Source organism: Stegodyphus dumicola, chromosome X1 (assembly GCF_044657685.1).
Source record: "Stegodyphus dumicola isolate Sdum_Otavi_A_Nest chromosome X1, ASM4465768v1".
NCBI lineage: Eukaryota > Metazoa > Arthropoda > Arachnida > Araneae > Eresidae > Stegodyphus > Stegodyphus dumicola.
This window is the reverse complement of record NC_140780.1, coordinates 94684061-94709585: the sequence shown is the minus strand read 5'-3', so window position 1 is coordinate 94709585 and position 25525 is coordinate 94684061. Positions and strand designations below refer to the sequence as shown.

At 32.2% G+C, this 25525-nt stretch overlaps 1 protein-coding gene across 1 annotated transcript in view; it reads left to right on the top strand.

Moving 5' to 3' along the window:
- LOC118186833 (proclotting enzyme-like) overlaps nucleotides 1-25525 on the top strand; it is a 71260-nt gene that overhangs the window by 2727 nt on the left and 43008 nt on the right. The window contains exon 2 of the mRNA XM_035356993.2: nucleotides 12858-12961. Within this exon, the coding sequence (XP_035212884.2) occupies nucleotides 12858-12961 (104 nt within the window). The remainder of the gene's footprint in view (nucleotides 1-12857; nucleotides 12962-25525) is intronic.

Below are 25525 nucleotides of genomic sequence, written 5' to 3'. Positions count from 1 at the left end.
TGCACGGCACCCGTCTGCTGGCAGTTACACGTTTCTTCTTTCTGCTCATTATGTAAGAAACATTAACATCGACTTTCTTCCCTGAAGGCATAAGTCACGAAGTGCATCATGTGCTGTGGTTTTAATTTTCTTTCTTTCTTTTTCTCTCGGTCTCTCTTTTTTTTTAAACACATTTCGGTTATTATCTTTTCTCCTTGAGGAGGGAAGGAATATGTAACAAGCAAGCGCATTATTATTTAAGTTAAAGTAGACATTAGAAAGGGCCAGAAACACAGGTTAAGGTAAATTAGAAGTTATCAAAGAATTACAAAAATTAATTAATAGTTTTTTCTTTTTATGTTTGTTTAGTAAATTTAGAGGCTGTTCGTATGATTATTCACTCACATTTATTTTTTTTAGAAAAACATTAAGAATACTCGTATATTATGATAGTTAGCTGTTGTTTAATAGCTTTATTTCGTAATTTTCACGGTTTTGAATGAATCTGCTTACTCAAGTGCTTCGTGGTTAGAAAGTTTCCTAGACCTGCTGACTGTAGAAATGGATAGGATTTTTTCTTATTAGCGTTTAAGTTTATTAAAATAAGAGAGTTTGTATTTTAACGTAATACACTGAATTTTCTTCAACATTTATTTTTCTTTATTTTAAATTTAAAACCATTTTAAAATCTGTGCGATTTTATTATGCATAACAAGAAAACTAGCTCTGTGATAGTGAATTTATTTTTTAGGTTCTCTTCTCCTGAATCATTTAGACATACGAATAACTTGAATGTTAAAAATAATTTCCTAGTTTCAATATAGTAAATTATTGTCATTTGTTCAATTTTATAATAAAAAAGACACTAATTAATTGACTATTAATGGATGAAATGCCAGTTTGTTGAATTATGCTGTAGAATTATTTTCTATAAAAACACAATTATTCAGCAATGAGTGCATCAAGATAATAAGCATCTACTATAAATTACTAATTTGTAGTAAAAAACATACCAGAGATACCAACAGTACAGCATTAAATTGTAGGGTCTTGATTACTTCATTCCTCTATATCCTCTCACGCTTAGCTTTGATTATAATTTATTTATTTATTATCTGAGAAACAAACGGCTAACCCGAAAAAATCTAGATACACAGCACAAATTTCAAAATAAGCATCATAATTGATGTAATTTCAACTCGGTTTTTATTAACTAATGTAAGCGGAATTTATTGCGACTTGCTTCAATAGAATATACGAACTTACATAGCTGTTTCCAATGTAGAGTCATTAGGTTATTTTCAAGCAGGAGACAGGGAAAGCGTAATGACAAGAGTAATGTCTCGCCTGCACTCGAATCTGGACCTCTCGAATACGTTTCGAGTGTGCTACCGTTACACCACGAAGGCATGCAGGAAGGAGGAAGAAAATAAACAACAGAATCTTAACTTTCACCTTCGGGAACGTGATGTTCTAGACTCTCATGCTACGTAATTTCTACTCAAATGATTTGAACTTCAATAAACTTACATTGAGCATACAAAGCCTTCGAAGTGTCTCCTCACCTCTCGAAGCAGCTAAAAGTAAGTCTTCAGCAGCTCAAAGTATTGGATTAGCAAAAAAGAAAAAAAAATACCGAATAAGGTTATAGATGAGCTACATTCAAGTCAATCAATCAGTTGTATTCGCGTCTACTTTTTATTTTACTCATCATAGCTATATGTCTAGAGAAAGCAGGAGTTACCACAATGAAGAGAGTAGAACTTACAAAAGGGGCTGGAATCAATGATGGAACGATGTAGGTTTATTGACAGAAATGTATCTCTCCAAAAACCTAAATCCCTTCAATACCGTTTCTTATTTCTTTTGAAAGTTATGCGGGTAAGAGGAAATAGACTGAACTTATCCTTCCACTGCCTTGCTCTCTTCTTTCCTGCGATATGGGAGAGGTTCTTGGAAGCAACAATCGGTTTATAGACTTTCTTCCGCTGTCGCCGTTTGTTTTGTTCTTTCCTCCCTTTCTGCTTTGTAACTGTTTCTTTTGCATCTTTTTTATTTCAGTAGCTTTTGTATTGCTTTATCTTTTATAGTTTGGTATCCTTTGCATTGTTTCCTTTTCATATTTTTGGCTTTAAATATCTTTGTATAATCCACCATTGGAACTAAAATTAAAGAAAATTCTTTTTTATAAAGATTGAGTTTCTTACTTCAGTAAAGATTCGTAATTATTAATAACATGAAGGTTTAAAAGGTTTATGAGGCTTTCAGAGAATTAGAAAATAAAAGAAAATTTTTTTACTTGGCTAATGAAAAATATAGTACTTTGCTGAGTGATGTTGTGATAATTTCACTTATTTATAACCATCGAATCAAACAAAAAAAAAAAAAAAAAAACTCTAATTTGCTTTCTTGAACATTTGAAACGCTATGCTGTTTTCAACATATTGGACAAAGAGAAATTTATAATACTCGACGCCGGTGGAAAAAACTTAAATATAAGGGATAATCGGCAGGGCTCAAAAACGCTCCAGTTTTCGTATGCAACAAGCGTACAAAATGGCTGTTGCATAAAAACTACGTTTCCCGTTGCGAAGTACGGAAAAAACTTCATAAATATAGTTTGGGGTTCCTCTCAAAGAAATCTTCACTCAAAGTTCAGATTAAGCTTTCGAGAGTATGAAGTTGCTCTTTACCTGAAGAGACAGAAAATGGAGAAGACAGATACTCTTACAAATGAATTACCCGGAAGCGTAAACTAGCTCCTTGTAATTTTATCCTGGGCTCATATTATCTCACCCTGACTAATTAATCCGACTTTCATAGGTATGAGTACATCAATCATAATATCAAATAACAGAATATTATAGTTTTTATTACCTAGTAAGGGCGCCGTTGCTCTTTTATATATAATAACGTTGAATAACGCTCTTTTATATATAATGATTGATGTACATATATATAATAATAATAATTATATATATGCACAACAATCATAACATCAAATAACAGAATATTATAGTTTTTGTTACCTAGTAACGGCGCCGTTGCTCTTTTATATATAATAAAAGAGCAACGGCGCTGGTCCACTTAGAATCTGATAAATCGTTTTAAGGTTGACATCAGTGACACTAATGGGACGAAGGCATTAGAAATAACTGATTTAAACACGAAACAATACGTATGCAGTTGTGCAATTTTCTTCAAATTATAAAAATTTTGTCAGAAAACAACGTAAAACTAAACTGGACTCAAGTGCAATTGTTTTACACTAAAACAGCTGTTTCCAATTGCTAGAGGAAAATATTTTTCTATGCTCAAAACCTCGATCCAATGTTTTTACCTTTTTACTACATTTAGTCTTAAAAACATATCTCGATTCTTAGCTTTAAAGAAATGAATATTTAAAAATAGATTACCTAGTTTCTTACAATTTATACGCTTCTTCCTTATCTTAAACATAGGCGACGTTTTTTCTGGGGGAGGGGGATTTTAATGAGAAATCAAGCTCCGCTTCGTTTACTTTATTCTTCTGTGAATAATAACGAGCTCAAAGTAGAGCAAAACGCCGCATCTAAAAAAGTGACGATGTTGAGCTTCATGGATACACTGGTTTTGTTTTTCTGTGAAGTAGCTGGCTGTGAATTTCTGTTTCTCTGTGTATTTCTATTCGCTGTTCTTCGAATTTAAGAGTACTACTCTAATCTGAAAAGGCTTAAATAATTTTAGTTAGGATCAACTAACTGATTCAAAATATAACGCAAATTAGCTTAAATTATGTTTATATGTACATGCCGAATTTATTAAATCGCATAAAAATAACTTCCGTGGAATTAAAATCAGACAGCAATAATAGTTAATTTCTCTTTCTCATTTTCCAGAGTCAGTATATTTTAAAAATACCAAAATTGCTTTTACTTTGAACCCAGGATTTGCATTTCTCTTTCTGTCTCAGAGATGCCGTTAAACTTGCTGTTATTTTTATTTTCTTGTACGAAGTAAAAAGGAAGTATTGCAATCGCGAAAAGCTTCAGGCAGCATATTTCAACGAAAATATTCATTTTGACCGCTATCGAATGCAATTTAACGATGTTTTTGCCTGACATCGGTACGTAAGGACAGAATAAAAGACTCTTTTCCTTCAAAAAAATTATAAAACTGATTTAAAATGAATTCTGATGAGAATTTTTCGTAGCGTCTGTACGTACGTACGTATCTCGCATAACTCAAAAAAGAGTAGCCTCAGAACTTTGAAATTTTGTATATAGGACTGCTATAACATGTAACTCAATCGTCTGTGAAAAACTGTTTCTTTTTTGTTTTGTTTGCTTAACTTCTTTTATACATCTTTCTAGATTTATTATAGTATTTAAATAGAACATGTGACAACAATAAGCTAATTCTTGAAATTATATAAATTTTGTGCATTTTGAGTTATAATATGAACGAAATATAACGCTGTTAAGGGGACGGTGGACTTTAAAATTAGTTTTTTAAGTTTTTGTGTTTTCAACAAGAAATTTTACACATATACATATTATAACATCAATTTATAAAATATATGCTCAGAATTTCAATTTATTTTTAATTGAAATTTTTTAAAACAAATAATTAATTATTTTAATTGAAGATTTAAAATCCTCCTTGCGCTCTAATTTTCAATATTTTTCCTTTACGTTAGTTATAAAAACTTAACAAAAGATTTTGTGTATCCGTTATTGAATATGATGAATTCAAAATTTTTAAAAAGGAATTTTGTGAACTTAAACCCAGTTTTCGGAAAAATATCACCTTTTGTTAAACATTATCACAAGTTTAAACTTCTTAATAACCTCATATCCAAAAATGCATCTACTGTAACATATAAAAAGTTTGTTTCTTCCAAATATCATTCATTTTGAACTAAACATGAGTCGCATGGAGCATTTTCAAGATATAGGAACTGCCAAAAAATTTGTTTTGCGAAAAGCGAATTTAAAGTTTTTCTTTAATACATGGTCATGAGAAACAACAGATTGACTTTAAATATAACAAACACGAGATTGTAAACACGAGATAACATTTTCGTATCATTTACTATTTTTAATCTCGTAATATGAAATATGACAAATATAAACATATCTCAAATTGGTATGTGATTCAAAGTTATAGGGAGAGACAATTTATGCATTATATCCAATGAAACTTTTAAAATTCACCCGCACCACATGGTTTACCTTCATTTATCACATTTACATGATCTTTTAATGCTTTACAATATTTTTTACTATTTCTGTTTTTTTTTTCAAACAGGTAAACTTCTCTTTTTGCTTTGGTTCAAGCGACGTTGATCCCGCCTTTTTTTGCAACGAATAGGGAAAACGAGTTTCCCCATGCTCTATGCGTATAGCATTTACATAACCAAAGTTAAATTCGTTAATAGTTGTCAATCCTGACATTTCTAGTCTTTTTTTTTTTTTTTTTTTTTTTTTTTTTTTTTTTTTGTTTTGGAATTTAACACTTCTTTTGGGCAAATATATAAATTATAACTGTTGAAATACATTTTTTAAAACATTTTCTCCGAAATTTAAAGGGCAAAGTTCACATTGTTTATACATTTTAAATGCTTTAACTTCTTTAAAAATTAGAATATTTGAATTCGGCTTTTTTTTGCATACGATGTAGTTACGTATAATGGAATATTAAGAGAGTAAAAAATCAAATTCAATATTTTGATTGGTTTTTAGCTATTTTGAAGTCCACCGTCCCCTTAAGTGAACCTAGCGCCAGAGTGTCGCTATGGTAAACAAATATAGTGAATTTTAAAGGGTGCATTTCTTCTGTTGTGGTTTATGCGCTATCGACGAAATAGATTTAATTCAGTGCAATAAGTTTAAATGAAATGCAAGAAAAAATGTTTATAATTTAACATTCCGTATAAGGAAGTCATGTGGTGTACACATCAGATTTTTTTATGTGGATTTTCCGCTCAATTGTTTGAATTATTTAATTTGGGTTTGAATTTTAATTAACGTATAAAATTTCATTTTTATGAATTAATTACCTTATTAGTTTGACTTCTGGTTTCATTAGCTTCCATCAGAATTAAAATTAGTTTCAAGTATAAATACGTGTAAAATTTCAAAGCTTATCAGCTAATCTTGGTAGCTTAGGTATTAGTCTACCTTGAAGTTCTGCTGCTTACATTAGTCTGCTGGCAAAGATTTGCTTACTGGGATTCTTCGGCAGTGAACAATCAGAAGAAGCCAAGGTTTAAATCAGGATTCGCTGACGCTGTGAATAATATTCGATTTAACTTGAATTTGTATTCAGAAGCTTATATTCTATCAGCAAGCTAGCGGACGTTGTGTTTGTGTTAATTTCAGTTCGCTTAACCCATTCCGGCACGCTAATTTTTAAAGTCGGAGTTTTGATTAAAAAAAGTAGACAGTCTAATTAGACCTAGAGGAGTACACAAGTAAAATTTTGTGAAGATAGCACTTATCGTTTTAATTCTGTGGGTGTGCCCAAAGTGGCACACTGATTGAATAGAGCTTCGAAAAGGGTGCTGAAACGAGCATTGTTGTCAATGAACTGACCGATGAGATGCGGAGAAACAAAGAATACAGACTCTGAGTTGTCCTAGATTATCGATGAGCCCTGTCTGGGCACAACTAGGGTTCGCCGTTTAATTTTAGGCAAGATTTCAAGGTAAAAATTTGAAACTAATATAGAATAAGGAGATTAGCATACAGCCAAAAATAACATAGATTCTTTTCAAGCAATTCCTTTTATACCCTAAAAAAGTCTGGAAAATTTCTTTGAAAAATGAGGGTCTTAAAAAACTAAACATGGCTAAAATATATGGACTGGTTTGTGTTGAGCTGCCATCTACTATAAATAAAGAAGGTTCAGAGTAACCTGCGTACAGAAGGAAATTTTTAGGTGTGTCCAGACCGGACACACTATGCCGCAAAGGGTTAATCATCAAGGCGATGTGCTAATAAGTTTTTTTATTTGGATGTTATTTGGTTGGGTTACTTCCAGATAAGAAGTCAGAACGACGAAAAGTCATTCGGCAGTTTTTCAGGTTTACATTAGTGAGCTGGAACTTGTATATAAAATACATAAAGTTATTTACTTAACAGAATAAATAATTAAAATTTAGTCAAGTTTAGATCGTACTAAGTTTAGGGAGCGGTAGATAAGAAATCTAACAAGTAAGCTGAAATATTCATAGAGTTGGGCAAAGTGTAATTACAGTTACAATTACAATTACATTGTAATGTGAAATCTAATTACAATTACAATGCATTTTCAGTCACACTGTAATTGTAATTACAAAGTAACTGTATAATCAAATTAAAGTTAAGATGTACTTGCAAATACATAATCTAATTACACAGTTACGATGTAATTGCAAATATATAATCTAATTACAGTTACAATGTAAATGTAATTGGAGTAGTTAATTACAATTACTAAAGTAGGAAAGTAACTGCTGCTAATAATTTCTGTTGCACAGCCTAGTGGAATCGTGATCGTAATTGAAACTTACAGTAAATGACAGCACATCCGAAACGGTTCACCACTTTGGAAAGCGAATTGTCTAATAATACAAATCGCATATAAGAAAATTATCAGTGTGTTACATCAGGAATCATCCTGCTTAATTTTTGTATTATTAAACATAACTGATATTTTTGATAAGTTAATATAAAAAACATTATTTATTTATTAGTGATTTCACTAGTACGATCTATTTTCCAAAGCTTCAGGTAAAAATAAACAAGCATAATTTTTAAGTGTCTGTAGATGACTGTTCCGGCAGATTAGTTTATAGGGATTATGGCAAAGCACAAAAAAGGCTATCTGCCTAAAGAAAAAGATACTTTCATGGAGGCTTTTCTAAGGGAATCTGGCCTCTTTTCACATTACATTGGAGAAAACCACGAAAAGGCCTATTCAGCCAGCCCGTTTGCCGAGATTTAAACTAGGGTCAAAATAGTAATGTTTGCGATTTTACTGCTCGGTCGTTGGTGGACGCTGAATGCAGAAAATTTGCATTATATTCCATCCGGAGACCATCCTGCATACTTATTGAGTGAACTCAACTTGCAGTAACGATATTAACTATAAATAAATAGGCTTTTATTAAATATAACCCACTTTCAGTAAATAGTTGAAACGTATTATTTTTTACAGTTGGATGCACCTGCCTGAAGTAAAATAATGCGTCTTCCTCAAGGTATAATAAACCTGGAGTATCAAAAAACTTATTACACTGGAATTCTAGTTAATGTACATATGCAAGATAATTATAACTGCGGTTATAATTTTATTGTAGGTGTCATTGTAATGCTATTTCAATTACAAATCGTGCAATCATAATTACATTGTAATTCAATTATCTGCAATTAGAATTATGTTGTAATTGTACAATTTATAATATTGTTCCAATGTAATTGAATTATTTATAATTGCTTGATTTCTGATTACAATTACATTGTATTAGAAGGATTTCAAGTTTCAGTTACAATGTAATTACTTTGAATTACATTGTAATTGCAATTACAGTGTAATTGATGATATTGTAATTCAATTACTTATATTTGCAGTTACACTGCAATTGAATTGCTTACTTATATTTGCAATTACATTGCAGTTCAATAATTAATCAATTACATCGTAACTGAACTATGATCAACTCTGCATACAGTGAAACTTTCTCACAGCGTAAACTCTTTTCTGTAATATATGAACTTTTATAAGTAAACCATTTCACATTCTGGTTATTTTGTGTTAACTGGGGTTCCTACCATGCCGATTTCATATTTTGACCGTGGTAGTGAACTCGCATATTACTGCAAGGTATAACCTAGATGACTTCACGCTATCACGCATGATTTTATTCAAGCATTACTTCATTAATTGCGATTTTCCAGTTTTGGACTTAGAACCTAGTATTTTTATTTTGAAGCTATTAAAGTTTTGGACTTATAAAATAATAACTTCATATATTTTCTGGCAATTTTTTTCATATTTTTCTGACAGAAGAATAATTTCTTCAATTATTTTAAACTGATTCTAAATTAAAACGTCTCCTTGTCATTTTTGCTTCTACTTCAACATTTCTTAGTGCTTTGTTTCATACCGGTGATTAAAGGGCTAAGAAAAATGGAATTTATTTCTAGTGGATCAAGTTGAATCTAATGTTACTTTTACGATTTCTCCATGCGTATAGAGGAATATGAATTAATTAGTTTATAAATCTTCTTTAAAGGCAGTTTTTAAGGGAACTAATAGTGATTTTTGAAAACTATGAATTGTTTTCTTTTCAAGGAAACTCTGCTATAACTGATGAAAAATTATTAAAGCATGTGATAAAATGTTTCTTTCCATAGCGCGTACTAATGACATTTATTATTTTTGTCAACATAACTGAGTTTTATTTATCACTTTTCTGTCATCTTTCGATTAATAATACTGAATTACGCTACGTTTATTAGTTAAAACATGTTCTGAAATATAGTTTTTCGATCCTTTTTGGTTCACTGCTCTCTTTTCAATGAGTTTTGGCTCAGGGTCCTACTCGAATTTGTTGAGTGTCTCTCCCCTTGCAGCAATCATATGTATATTAGATGTCTTCTGAATGCGATATGTGGGTACCGTCTGAAAACGCTTAAAACATTTTGGTATTTATTGCCTTTATTGGCAAACGATTGGTAGTTATTGCAATAAAAAACTCATCACGCAGTACAGAAACAACTTAAAAAACGTGTGTGAAGGATCGGTTGACATGTTTTAGTAGGATTCTTGTAAAGATGCCTGACTATAATATTTACCTAATCAAGTGAATCTTCAAAAGTGTTTAAGCAATCAAATTTTTAATTGTATACGTATTACTCACTTGCCTTCTGGTGCCCCCTTATTGCTCCTCGGACCAGTAATGGGCCGTTCCCATTGGGGTTTATCTGAGCTAACGGAGACAACTGACGTAGCCGACCCATCTCCAAAACCAGTTTTTTCCTATAGGGCAGCAAGTTGAAAAATCTGAAATGTAGGCATAGCGGAGCTAGCCGACACATGGAACTGACTCCGTTAGCTCAGATAAACCCCATTGGGAACGGCCCTTAATGTCTCCCTAGATCCCCTCAGACCGTCCACCGTCAGACGATAAAAGCTAAGCTGGGAAATTATATTTTAAAACAACAAATAACTGAGATTCAAACCCACTATGTTCTGAATAAGACGATAAGCGATACATGTTTGGAAATAAACGCATGCTGTATTTGAAATGTTATTTTTATTATTTTGATATTTAGAATTAACATCACCTATTTCTTGGTGAGAAATTCTTCCTTAAAATGCAGCAACTTTGTTAACTGTTGCATTCACTTGTAACGAAACTTGGATATATCTACGTTTTAAGTTAAATTATACTTTTATGCTTGAATCACCAACGCAAATAGTTTTTTCCGTTTTGGTTGGCAGGTGCTTTAATTTTCAGTGATTTAAAAATTATTTTTTTTCTTTTTACTTCAACATGAAATATATGCCGAGTCAAATTTGTTATTTTTTCATTTCATCCTCTTTTATTCTGCAATTAAGCCCACTAGCTGCCTCGCTAAACACTGGTAGTTCGACTCGGGTTCTTATTCCACCAAACAGGCTGGCTACTTAAGAGATTTCGTGGTTTTCTCCATCTGTAACGTGGTTACGAGTCAATCTACGTTGAGAAGTCCTCCATGAAGGCATCCGGCCATAGGCAGATAGCCCTCACGTATCTTTACCTTAATTAATTAACCTTTAACCTGTTATGAAATCAGCCGAAATTATAATACGCATAATCATCCCAAAGTAGTGAAAATGCATCACAAAATTTTCTTGGCAGGCACTGAGGGACATTAAAGGAAAATAAAAAGATCATCGTACATGACCATTACTTGCATCAGTGACAGAGGAATAAATATTACTATTATTCGATAACAATTTACAACAGAAACAGAGAAAGAAACCTTATTAAATTTAATTACAATAAATACTGTGCACCAAATTATCCCGTACATGAAAAATACGAAAGATATTTCATAATTCTTAAAGCGACACTGGCCAAATGCTGAAAGTGACAAACGGTTATTCTTTTATAAGTTTTTAATGTCAGACATCTAGCCTTACTGCATTTTACAGGAAACTTTTACTTTTTACATCAAGAACTTCCTTATAAAACAGGAAACCTGAACAGCTTTAATCTTCTTATAAGTTAATTTAATCTTGTACTTTATCGAATCAGTTTAGGCTAACTGAATTTGGACTCGCATTCGAAAAAAAATGTAATATGTACTACTAAGGCTGGGGCTAGGATGTTCCGCTACAGCCTACGAATTAAAAAAAGCGCGCTTCAAGATCAGTTTTTTTTTTCAATTTTTATTTTATATCAATGATAGAAGATAATTTAGAAGAAGAAATAAAACAACAGAACCATAATTTAAATAACTGAATTGTACTTTAATCAAAAATATATAATTAAAAATTAATTCAGCATTTATGCCAAAAATTTAATTAATTAAGCAATAAATACATTTTTTTTAATCTGAATTTTTTAGAAATTATTTCTTTTATATCTAAATATTCATTGACAAAATTTCACCTGCTATTAATGTAATTTCAGAAATCTTTAGATATAAAAGAAATTATTTCTTTTATATCTAAATATTCATTGACAAAATTTCACCTGCTATTAATGTAATTTCAGAAATCTTTCTAGTAACCTACTAGTACTTAAATGAGGCTTTATTAATTTTAGTTTGGGAAATGATCTTTCATTGCTGGCAGTATCAACAAGGCAAAATCAATACTATTCTTAATGAAATGAGCAAATTAGATGCAAGTTAGAGCAAGTTAGAATAAGCAAGGAAAGATAAATCGCTGAATGTAATTAGCTGCAGAATGTTAAAAATTTTGAGTTTTAAAATTACATTTCTAGTTATCTTTACACTTTTAGATTAGTTTTCCAATTTTTAGCTCTTTTGTAGATCTTCATCAATTTCCACCTGCAATGTAGGCCTTGCACACTCACTTCCGCCAACTTTATGAATTAAAATTCTTTACAAATATTGATATTTTGTGCTTTGATATTTTGTGATAACTCAGGCTTCAATAAGACATTCTGTATAAAAGATTTAGGAGAATATAAAACTCTTAAAAATGATTTGCAGAATTTGATTGGCACTGATTCATTTTATTTGAAGTCTTACCAACCTTATCTATAAAAAATTAGGTGAAAATTCCAGTTTATATCACATGAAGTTCTTCCTAGTATTGCCATTATGAGCGCGAATAAACTTCTCAGGGAAAAGAAGAGAAAAGAGACTGTCGGGTAAGATTGTATGAGAGAGGATTAGAACTTAAAAGCAAACATAGCTATTGGAAATAGGGTCAGTTTGAATGCCTAGCAGACATCAGACCACATGCAAATGTAGCTATTTCAAATTCATTTTACTATTTAATAGGCTAAAATGTAACATCTAGCTTATCAATAAAAGAGCTTGGATACGTTGAAGAAATGGTGGCGATTTATGAGAAAAAATGAGTGATGCCTTCAGAATTATTTCTTATGGATGGATAACATTCAGAATGATTTGTTATGGGTGGATAACGTTCATAAATAATTCAAAGCATTACTTACATTATGGAATAAAGTATGACTTCTGTGAGGTTGAAAGCTTATTTCGTGGCGATAACAGTTACTTGCTGTTTATTAGATTCAAATTTCTGGTAAAATGTCGCCCATAATTCCGTTTTTTTGGCCATTTTAAATTTTCCGATAAAAGTAAATTGACTTATTTGTGTATATAAAATGCTGTATAAATTTCGTTTACAATGTAAATTAATTTTTTCAGGTCACTGCCTTCGTTAAAATGTATTATTTCAATATCATTCATTGGAATTCATCTGACTTTGGGGCAATTGAATCACTTGCCCGACAAAGCACAACAAAGGCAACGTAAGTAATATTTTGTTTTTCAGATTAATATTTTACTTTGTCTTTCATCAAGTCCCAGAATTTATTACAACACAAAATTTGTTGTTTTTTTACTACCCAATGACTTTTCCTATTTTTGAAAGCTAAGGATCAAACGTTTTAAAAAATATCGTATTAATTTTTTGAAATGTCAATGACTGATGGAGGGAGAGTTAATATACTTACCAAATCGCTTATAAACATTTAGTAATTTTGCTCTACTTAGCCATCAACAATTTTTACAACATTATATTATTTTTTTAAAAATGATAATTTAAAAAACTAGAGAAAAGAAGTAAGTAACATTGCTTTATTTCCACAATAAGATTGTAGTGCTCAGAAAAACAGGTTAAAATCACATATATATACATATGTATATAATTTAGTGCTCTATTCGCAGTCCAGGGATTGGTTTTAAACAGTAAATCTTTAAAAGCACATGTTATATATTTAAGATAATCCTATACATTCAGGAATTACAGTAACATTAAGACTACACTGCAAAGTAATGATTAAAACATATTGGCTCAACGTATTCTACATCTCTAGGCAACTAGGCCAATCTCACATATCTTACAACTGAGCTGAATTTATATTGCAGAATAGTAGACGTTTCTAAAACTACAGACGCTCCAAGCTGCAGATATGTGAAGGCTGTGCGTGTAAACTATTAAATATATACGAGTATATATATATGTAATGCATCTTGAAATTGTAACTGCTCATCAAAATCAAAGGATAATCTGAAAGAAACTGTGCTTGCTAATTAAAGTTTTCAATCAATGTCCGATTCCTGTGTATAATGTTGTTTAAACTAATATTCTCTTTGACAGTATTTACTGCTCCTGAATTATGACTCACAGGCATCATGTAATTGAAGGGCAAAATTGGCGGTTAATTGGTATACCCGAGGAGGAGGAGCGCGAATAGAAATGGAAGTTGCCCAAGATCTGAATATATCTCAAAGTGTCATATCAAGTAATTGGAACTGCCTTGAATGCAGTGAATCAATTAGTAGACAGCTTTGTCAAGTGTAGCTAAGAGCAATGACTGCACCCGAAGACCGTTTTCTGTCATTGACGCCACCCCACATGCTGACAGCTCGTAACGTCCGTATGTTTAGAGTGGAGAGCATTGGGAAGATTGGCTGCTTCACAGTGACTTGATCATCGTCTATATGGTAATCCGTGCAATCTCAGCAGGGACTTTAAGGGTGCTGTCAAGTTTGTCTCGGGCTATGTGATCGTTAGATGTTCTTTTTAGATAAATTTTTGGGGGCTGGACATTATCACCATGCATCACTCGATGGTCTGAAACAGGTTGCCCTTCTCTCTGGCGCACTGCCATTCATGACTCGAAGAAACCGTGAAGCGAGTATGGAATTAAGTATTCTACTGCTTCACGAAGGTTTCAAAGTGAAGTCTTCATAAAGGTTGATCTTTTTAGCTCAATCATTTCTTCTTTCAAAGGGGCTTTTTAAGGTAGTGTTATCAAATATTTGAAATAGCCAAGTAGAATAGGACCAATGCACTGTTTACTGATAAGTCTAGATATAGCCTAAGCGCTATGCTGAGATATGTTTTGATATGGAAGGAGCGAGGAACACACAACTTGTCTTTCATTAATTACGAAAGGTTTCATTTCCAATGAAGCATTTTATGGTTTGGGATGGAAGCATAAAAAATTGTCGTACCGAACTGCATATCTTTGATGGAGGCTTTTAGCTGGTATCATGTGTGTGAATGAGGTCTTGGAATCCCATGTGAGGCTGCTTAAGGGCTGTTCGTCCAGAACGGATGACAGTGCTCGTCCTCATCGAGCATTTCTGGTGTCAGAGTACACGGAAACAGATTATATTACTCTAATAGATTGTCTTGCTTACTCACCAGGCTTTGAACCCGATAAAGCAAGTACGGGATGCAGAGCTCCAACCGAACTGCAGAGAGCCAAATGCCTCTTCAGAGCACCTAGAATCTGAAAAATGCACTTTTAATAAGAGTGGCGTGCAATTTCACAGGTCTTGATCAAAAAGTCATGAATTCAAGATGCGAGTTTTGCATTTCTACACCATGTTAAAGAAAGATTTGTTATAAAACAAGGGAGATCGTTTCGCAATCACATTTAAAATCCTCATAAATTTCATACCTGAATTCAATATTTTGAAATTAATCAATTGGCAGGCAAAGCAATTTATGTTAAATATTGCTTTCACACAAATTGTTTTTAATAATTTTTTTAACAAACAACAGTTAAGTTTTATTTCTGTAGGTATAATTTTAGTTTGATGAGCAGTGTAATATTTTTGAATTTTTTAATATAAGGCGCCATACGATTAAGTATCTGTACACTCATTTTGGTCAAGAAAATTCAGTAGCTTATGTTTCAGTAGTCCGTCTTCGCTTCTCTCTGTGTGCAAACATAATTTTTGCGACGGTTATCTCAAATTCGGTGTTTTAGCTTCTTCATTCTACATCATAAGGAACAAAGATAGCTGACAGACTTTTCTCAGTCATTGTAGGTCGAGGGGCTAAGGCTGCTGAATACGGTATTTTGACCTAGGTTCGAATGCTGGTGAACGGCTGGATGCATTTCCTTGGGTTTTCTCTGCATATTGTAAATACGAACAAGATATATTTATAACGTTCTCCACGGAAAGACTCCTCCCCATAGACACATAGTCGTAGTGTTTTGACCATAATTTAATACATCTCAAAATCCAATTACTTAGGAAGTCCTTTACAAGGGCATCCTCTCTAGGAAGGTAACCTTCGAAGATGGTGACTTGAACAAAACAAAACATCAAAAAAGGTTATATCCTGGTCAACATGCACACCACATTTTCTTTACAGCAACGTAAACGTATATAATAGGAAATAAACTTCTGAGGAAGGCGAGACATAATTAGAATTTGATTGTCGCATGCTACTAAGCACTTGAACTAATTCCTCCTTTTCGATCAGCCGTGTCTATAAAAGGATTGATTAGTTTCTAGAAATTTAAAGGCCCAGAGGTTAAGTTTACTTGGAAAATTTAAATTTAAAGGCCCACAGGTTAAGCCCCGATAAATATCTGTTTAATTAAAGTTTACTTGTTGTGAGATTTTTCGGGAAGAGCTAGAAAATTTTCATCACTATAGATGGCTTTTCTGTGTTACATTTGTATTCCAGAATTGTTAAGTTTGGATTATTACCTCACAAGGTTCAACGATACTGCCGTCTGATAAGCTTTTAGATTTAAGAAGGATTTAAGCGATTATCTTTTTGTTAAACTTGCTCTGCAGTATTTTTTTTGAAGTGAATACTCATTAAAAGGCGCTGTAAAGTGTTGAATTAGACACACGAAAAGTTAGAGAAAGTAGAAACAGACTTTACAAGAAATATGGTTTTTGTTAGGATTTAATTTCCTTGAGTGATATTCCTACGAAACCATGAGAAAATATCGCACCTCCTCAAATTGGGAAAAAAGTGCCAAAATTTAAGCTATTAAATAAACAGTATTTCAGACGAAAATGTTTATCTAAGCCAAAGACAAACCGATAAACACTAATACAGGTTTACAAAACCTGATTAAAAGTTCTTAGCATTTATTACTTGTTTTTAGTGAAAGCAAATGTAAATCAGTCACTTACAAAAACGTACTTTAAATTATTATGTACTAATTTATTCTCAGATAAACATAAGCAAATACTAATATCCTGTTCTGCTTCAAGCTGTGCATTCCCGATTCATATTTCCCAGAATGGAGATTTAGTTCTTTGGCCAGACTGCACAATGACAAGTCGACTGTTAGATAAAATAGGTTATGAGTGACTTAATCGGCTTACGGGGAATATTAGCTCCAGATATTTTTTTAAATATTTATTAATTAACTAACCTTTGTTTAGGAGCCTGAGTTAGAAAATGTAAAGTTCTTCGCAAATAAAGAAAGCTCTCTGTAAAATTCTCGAGGAAAGAAATTAACATACAAGGCACTTTTGTGCAAAATGTATGAAATATGCGCATAACATTTTTAAGAAAAGAACATAAATCAGATAATAAAAGTGGCGGTATATATTGTTAAAATTGTATGCATATATTTTCAATAAATGAATTCAGGAATTGATAAGAATACTAAACAACAAATAGATATTTATTTCCTTTTTTTGTCTTAACGAGACTTCTTCATCAGTATTCAAACGGGACAATTCAGCTTTATTGAATCTGTACCGGTCATTATTAAGTTTTTACAGTCGAAAACTGTTACAAAAGGTTCAATATAGGCGGATGACGCATCTTCAAAAATAGATCAAAAATACGCAACTCTTTCTGCGTCACCAAACCGGCTTAATGAGCATCTTTCTTTTCTCTAGTGAAGAACCTGCTTTCGCGGATCGTTGGAGAAGTCAACGGTCTCGAATGATGTATTCAAACGCACGCAGTTCCGTTTTCAGCTGAGAAATCCTTTCGCTGTTCCGCACTTAGCATGGCGGTTTTTATTATAGCCATTATTGTTTTGCTTTTTTATTGGGAAAGAGCATATTCAAAGCTGCATTCCATTCCAGGCACGGAAAGGAATGACTAGAAATGAGTGAGCCCGGCAATATGGCATGAGGAAAAGTTTTTCGACCTCTTCAATTTTCTAAGAATTTTAAAGAGAAAGCAGTTCCTCAAATGTAGCAATTATTGAATGTTATTTTAAGAATAATTCTGTTTATAAACGGACTGAGATTATTTTGATTTACATATATTAATCCGCAATTAACGGTGTAAATAAGAAAAGTAAAAGAACATACAAGATCAATTTCAAAGACTCTAGCATTGTAAAATTTAATAAATCAGACCAGTTTCTAATATATGGAATATACAAGCTCAAATTTTATGCAGCGCTATGAAAGAACCATTAAAGCAACATTTCACAAACTAATGAGTTGAAGACTTCCAAAAGTACAAATTCCTAATGACCAAACATAAAAATCCTTTGGTATTAAGGCTTCGCCTCACAATACTGAATAAGACATCAACTTTTCTGTTATTGTTGTCGTTCTGGAAGTTTTTTGTTGTAGCCAGTCGTTTGTTTGTATCCGATAAGGCAATAAATACACCATCACCAAAGGACAGTATCGCCTATAATGCGATGCATTAATTCCCAGAAAACAACCTAAAATAGTTTTCAGGTATCTCTCTCGTTTGTTGGGATTTGTTTACATAAACGGAAAATGGAAAAAAATGGTCCACAAAAATGAACTGGCTATTTCTAGAGCTGACTGTTGATACGTATTCTTTATTCTTTATGCCGTAACAAATCTAATCCAGAACCACGGTAAATAGTTTTCAAGACATTTCTTTTAACATGAAAACTTTCAGACGTAAACGAATAGGTTTCCCCTCATGAAGAATCTGCATTTTTTTTTTTTTTTTTTTTTTTTCTACATCGCTTTTGGACAGATCACTTGATATTTACATATTGCCATCGACGGCAGTTGTGTGTTTCTCCTTATAAAAATCCACGATTTCGTTCGTTTTTGAGAATTTGCGTTCGCGAGTTCACTCTAGGGATGTAGTTAATATACAATGTCACTTGATTCAGATAACAACATGTATTACGACTGCACTACGAAGAGTTTTATTATGAAAAGGGACGTATAATACATTGGAAAAAGCTTCATAGATGTATATGAATTTTAACAAAAGACTTTTACGTGTATAAATTAAATTACTTCTGAATAGAAAAATAAAGCAATTTCCTTAAAAAATAAAAGAACAAAAATGTTTATATCTGAATCTTATGAATCTTACTACCGAAATTTATATTTCGATTCTAAATGCATAAGGAACTTTACAAAGTCCTTTCTTTAAAAGAGAAACTGTATAGAGAAGTACCTGTATTATATCGCATAGTATATTATATGGCCTTCTCCATGCCGTATAATTATTATTATATGGCATGGAGAAGTACCTGTATTAAAGTACCTGTACTACTCGTGTTATTTTGATAAATTAAATTTTGAAGATAAAAATTATAATAGGCTCTAACAGTTGTAAATGAGTGTTTTTTTAAAGACTACCGTAATAAATCTAAAAAGAAACAATATGCAGATGAGTGTTTCATTAATTATTTGCAAGAAAGCTAGAGAAAGTGAGCTTTGAAGATACTAACTTTTGTAGAGAACTTTCCAAAGGGAACTCGTTCAATTTTATACTACGATTAAAGAAAATCAAGTCACAACCAACCCTTTTGTTAATATGTGAAGTCGAGACGGAACTATTGGTATTATTCTGTTTAGATATTAGCACGCACATATTTGAAGATCTAAAATTAGGAAAATCAGCAACTTTAGTTTGGCATTAATTTGCAGTAAAACGCTATTGATTTTGAGGACAATCAGACAGTTCCTCGTTTTCAAAGGAAAAAAAATGCAATACTTTTTCCTCATTTAAAAATTTTTTATTGGCGTGTTTCTCTTTCCTTTAATAATGGGAACTCATATAAAAAAATAGGTATTGGCGCGGAAAATAAAAGATATTGAGTGAAATGCATTGAAATATCTTTCACTTCATAAAGCAATATTTTCCAGCAAGTGTACCGAGATGATAGTATAACTGAGATAGCAGTATAGCTATGCTTCTGAAATTTAAAAAAATTAACGACAGAATTTGTTTGCAGTATAGTTATTTGAAATAAAGCAAACAATAACATGATCGGAATTTACATTCCTTTACAGATGTACATTTTAAGCCCCAGAATTAGCATATAAATTGCTTCATACGAATTGCATACGTATACGAATAAATTGCTTCATAAATGTTGCATTAAATTCTCTTTACATCATATATTCTCAGGGGACCCGCTTCTTCTTCTAAGATAAGAATGTGGGGAGTCAATGGGCTTATGAGATCTCGGTTATTAATAAGCTAATAAAAATTCTAACAAGATGCGCTACGAACTTTACTTCAGCTTCCGTTTAAGATGCATTACGAAATTTTACTCAGCTTCCGTTTGTAAAGATATAAGCTTCTAACATTTAGCTACAGCTTAGTTTAAAATTTGACTTTAAGCTGAATATTTGCTTAATAATTAATCAAATACAAAATCCTTATAGCAGAATTGCTAGTGGTTACATCAAGAATTGTTCCTGACAAAAATGATTAGGTTTAAGAAAACAATCTAAAATTATTCATTAGAACTTAAATTTTATTTTCTTTTAAGAAAACTGTTGCTTTTGTTTGGGAAGAAATAATTTGATTTATTTTGATAGCACTGTTTTACATTTCATTGCGATTTTTGGACTTTTTCCAGAAGTTTAATGTGTCTAATCATACATAAGGCTCAAAACGCTGATGAGCTAATATTAGGGACCGATAACAATCGCTAACCCGTATTTTCAAAGCACTTACTCGAGCAGAACATTTTGTTTGATTGATGCAGGTGAATAAATTCATTAATAGGTTATTGCAGATAACAAGAAACAAATTAAAAGAGTTATTTGAAGCAAGCACTATCAATGGCGGAAGTATAAATAGATAAATCTAGCGGAGCTATTATTATATTCTTTAAAAGCAGGTGTAACAAAAGGTGAAAGCATTTCCATGGAGATGTATGCAGGGCGTAACATTAATAAAGCGTCCCTCTCATTTACGAAATTTATGTCAATGTGATTCCTTATCGTATGCGCCTGTATTATATATATATATACAGGTTGCATTTTCAGCGCAACTTGTTCGAGTACGTAAGGCATCATCTGTGAAAATCTACCGAACAAAACACATTTCAAATTTATATAAAACGCGAACAGGAAAATTCATTATTTTTTCTGACACCAAAAGGAAATTCATTATTTTATTGCACATTATTTATTTAACACTAAAAAAATCCGAAGTACATCATATAGCTGGGATATCTAAACATCATGACAGTAAAAGCCGAATTTTAGGATTCGGAAAATTTCGAGAACCGCAGCTATATTTTGAAAAACCATAATTTTGTATTTATTTCATTTTAAAAGTAAAAAAACACATTTTTGCGTAAAAAAAACCACTAATGAAAATTTTGCATGTTTTATATATTTAATATAGTTACATATAACCATAGATAAAAGCTGTAATTTCTCCTGTTCTCTATTTAGGATAGTGTGTTCTTACGAACGCATTTTTTTATTTTTCGAATGCTAACCTAACAAATCGCTTAAAGTTTTCTAGAAACCTTGGAAACATAAAGATTTAGTTTCACTGACAATCAGTAGAAGCTATAAATTCCCTGTTGCAATTTCAGTGGTATCTGAATCACTAAAAGAGCTCTAAAACTCAGTCGTGGTTGTTGAATTTGAACTGTTAATTAAAATATGAGGTGTTGCTGAAATGTTTGTCAAACTATATTGAGAAAATGAATCACAGAATTCGAAAGCTTAATTATAGACTTCATTTATAAATATCATTCGCATCTTTTTAATAAATACAATAGTGCATTTTAAAAATATTTTCCTAAACTTGCTTTTCATTAAATGCAGATTTCAAATTTTGCTTTATATTAAAACTTTTAGTATTAAGCTTTTATCTTTTTACCTTTTTTCTTATTCGTATTTTAAGGATTAGAAAGAAAAGAGATAAAAACTTCCCTTTCCTTTTTTCTTATTCGTATTTTAAAGGTTAGAAAGAACTGATATTCTAAATATTCGAAAAATTTTTAGAATTAGAATTGAAATTAAAGGAAATTTAGGATCCGACCTATCTGTAGTTTTTTCCAGTGCAAGTTAAAATCTATACATTACATTTGTAGTACTTTCATTCGAGATACATTTTATGTTCCTTTGAGACACACTACCAACATATCATAATGTCAATATATGTAAGTTCATTTAAAAAATAACATACAATCGATAACAATACTCCCAAATGGGTGATACCAATCGGAATTAAATTTAACACCTCCCCTTTCCCAGCATCGACTTCGTTCTGAAAACTCCGACAACAAAAATGAGTAAGGTTTCAAAAACGATGTTTTAAGAACTAAGCGTAAGCGGATGATAGAACAGATGGAATGGTCAGCTATACGAAGGAATAATTCATAACAATATTCCTGTCAAATTTCTTGTAGAAAATATGTTTCAGATAGATATGTGAATTGATCTTTTACCATTGAAAGACATTTTCAGATCTATTATGGAGGATTTAATTACATATCCGTACTGTAGGTCAGAGGTCAGTGCTATTAATATTATTCTAGAATCCCCTCTGCTTCATACCGTATGGAGAAACTACCATCTAATGATCGTAAGAAATTTTTAAATGCAGACTAAACAAGAAGAAGGATTAAGACACAATAACACGCCGAATAAATACTAATTCAGAAGTCAAACAACAAAATCAGCGTTATACATACAAAATTTTCACAGGACTAGTTTCGATGGTTTTACCGAACCATCATCTTCAGCTGCAAAACCGCAAATGAACAAGATAGGAAATAATGATTAGATAAGATAAGAAAGCCTGGACAAGAATAAGCAAGTGGCGCCATCTGTTGGCGAAACCAGAACTAAAACATAATTTCTCTAAAAGCCGAAGGCAAATTTGGATTGGAATTAGGATCGTTAACTAGAACAGAAAGATTTTTTTGAATGTGAAATGCCTCTAGAAAATCCAGTTCTCCAATGGAAGATGTTTTTTGAATAATTTTGGCAGCAGAAAAATTGAAAGTGTGATTTTCGGACCAACAATGTTGAGCAAAAGAAGACTTCTGTGTTTCCTTTTTTCTAACATATGCCTCATGTTCTTTGACGCGAAATTTTAAGGCTCTCTTAGTTTGGCCAATGTAAATTAAACCACACTGGCAAGGAATCCTATAAATACCCCAGGAATTCATATCCGGAATGGGGTCCTTGAGTATAGAAGTTGGAATTTTATTGATGGGAGAATAAACAACCCGAAAGTTAAATTTCTGCAAAATATGTGCAACTTTATAGCTAATTGATGGAAAGAAGGGAATGACAACAGAATTTTTATAATCTCCTAAAATAAGAGTGTGGCTTTTATTGTGTTGAGATGAGAATTTTTTAACTGCTTGATTAATAATGTTGGGTGAAAAGCCCCTGTCAATAGCTATTGCTTTTAAATAATTTAGTTCTTCATCAAGGGCTAGTTTGGAGGAGCAAACTTGAAGAGCACGGAAAACATAGGAATAAAATGAAGCTAACTTTTGTTTAGTCGGATAACATAATTTAAAGTGTGGTGGAAGGCAAACCGATGAAGGTTTACGGTAAACTGTAGTACTGAAGTTGGATGTGTTACGTGTGACCAGAATGTCGAGAAACGGAAGAGAATTGCAAGTCTCAAGTTCAAAAGTGAACTGAATAGCAGGATCAATAGAATTCATTGTTGAAAGAACTCTATTTAAATCATCTTTATTACCTTCAAACAGGGTAAAAGTATCGTCTACGTAGCGGAACCATGCCGGGAAGTTTAAAGTTTCAAACAATTTTGATTCATAATAATGCATGTAGATATCAGCCAGGATGGGACTGAGGGGCTTCCCATGGCTAATCCCTCAGTTTGCTTGTAATATTTATTTTGGAAAACAAAATGTGTTTGTTTCAAACAGAGTTGAGTGAGAGAAATTAGCTCATCAATTTCGATGCAAGAGAAATTAAATTCGCGAAGTCTGGTTTCTAGACATCTTAATGCACCCTCCACTGGGACATTGGTGAATAATGATTTTACATCAAAAGAAACCATGAGTAAATTACTAGGAGAAATGTTTTTAACCTTTTTTTACAAAACATGGGCATTTCACATTCATAAAAATCTTTCTGTTCTAGTTAACGATCCTAATTCCAATCCAAATTTGCCTTCGGCCTTTATTGCCTTCGGCCTACAAACTCTATTGAATTTTTTATGGTGTAAATGTTATTGTCTAATAGAGTGGAAAATCTAGACACTAAATATTTAGCTAAAGGATACGAGGCAGTACCTAAATTTGAAATTAGACAATAACATTTACACCATAAAAAATTCAATAGAGTTTGTAAAAAAGGTTAAAAACATTCCTCCTAGTAATTTACTCATGGTTTCTTTTGATGTGAAATCATTATTCACCAATGTCCCAGTGGAGGGTGCATTAAGATGTCTAGAAACCAGACTTCGCGAATTTAATTTCTCTTGCATCGAAATTGATGAGCTAATTTCTCTCACTCAACTCTGTTTGAAACAAACACATTTTGTTTTCCAAAATAAATATTACAAGCAAACTGAGGGATTAGCCATGGGAAGCCCCCTCAGTCCCATCCTGGCTGATATGTACATGCATTACTATGAATCAAAATTGTTTGAAACTTTAAACTTCCCGGCATGGTTCCGCTACGTAGACGATACTTTTACCCTGTTTGAAGGTAATAAAGATGATTTGAATAAAGTTATTTCAACAATGAATTCTATTGATCCTGCTATTCAGTTCACTTTTGAACTTGAGACTTGCAATTCTCTTCCGTTTCTCGACATTCTGGTCACACGTAACACATCCAACGTCAGTACTACAGTTTACCGTAAACCTTCATCGGTTTGCCTTCCACCACACTTTAAATCATGTCATCCGACTAAACAAAAGTTAGCTTCATTTTATTCCTATGTTTTCCGTGCTCTTCAAGTTTGCTCCTCCAAACTAGCCCTTGATGAAGAACTAAATTATTTAAAAGCAATAGCTATTGACAGGGGCTTTTCACCCAACATCATTAATCAAGCAGTTAAAAAATTCTCATCTCAACACAATAAAAGCCACACTCTTATTTTAGGAAATTATAAAAATTCTGTTGTCATTCCCTTCTTTCCATCAATTAGCTATAAAGTTGCACATATTTTGCAGAAATTTAACTTTCGGGTTGTTTATTCTCCCATCAATAAAATTCCAACTTCTATACTCAAGGACCCCATTCCGGATATGAATTCCTGGGGTATTTATAGGATTCCTTGCCAGTGTGGTTTAATTTACATTGGCCAAACTAAGAGAGCCTTAAAATTTCGCGTCAAAGAACATGAGGCATATGTTAGAAAAAAGGAAACACAGAAGTCTTCTGTTGCTCAACATTGTTGGTCCGAAAATCACACTTTCAATTTTTCTGCTGCCAAAATTATTCAAAAAACATCTTCCATTGGAGAACTGGATTTTCTAGAGGCATTTCACATTCAAAAAAATCTTTCTGTTCTAGTTAACGATCCTAATTCCAATCCAAATTTGCCTTCGGCTTTTAGAGAAATTATGTTTTAGTTCTGGTTTCGCCAACAGATGGCGCCACTTGCTTATTCTTGTCCAGGCTTTCTTATCTTATCTAATCATTATTTCCTATCTTGTTCATTTGCGGTTTTGCAGCTGAAGATGATGGTTCGGTAAAACCATCGAAACTAGTCCTGTGAAAATTTTGTAGGTATAACGCTGATTTTTGTTGTTTGACTTCTGAAGAAGAAGGATGCCTAGTGTAATTAAATATAATGAATGTTACACATTAGTTAAAGATTGAAGAAATCTACTGTTTGTACATAAAGCGTATATATATATATATATATATATATATTTCTCGTATTTCCA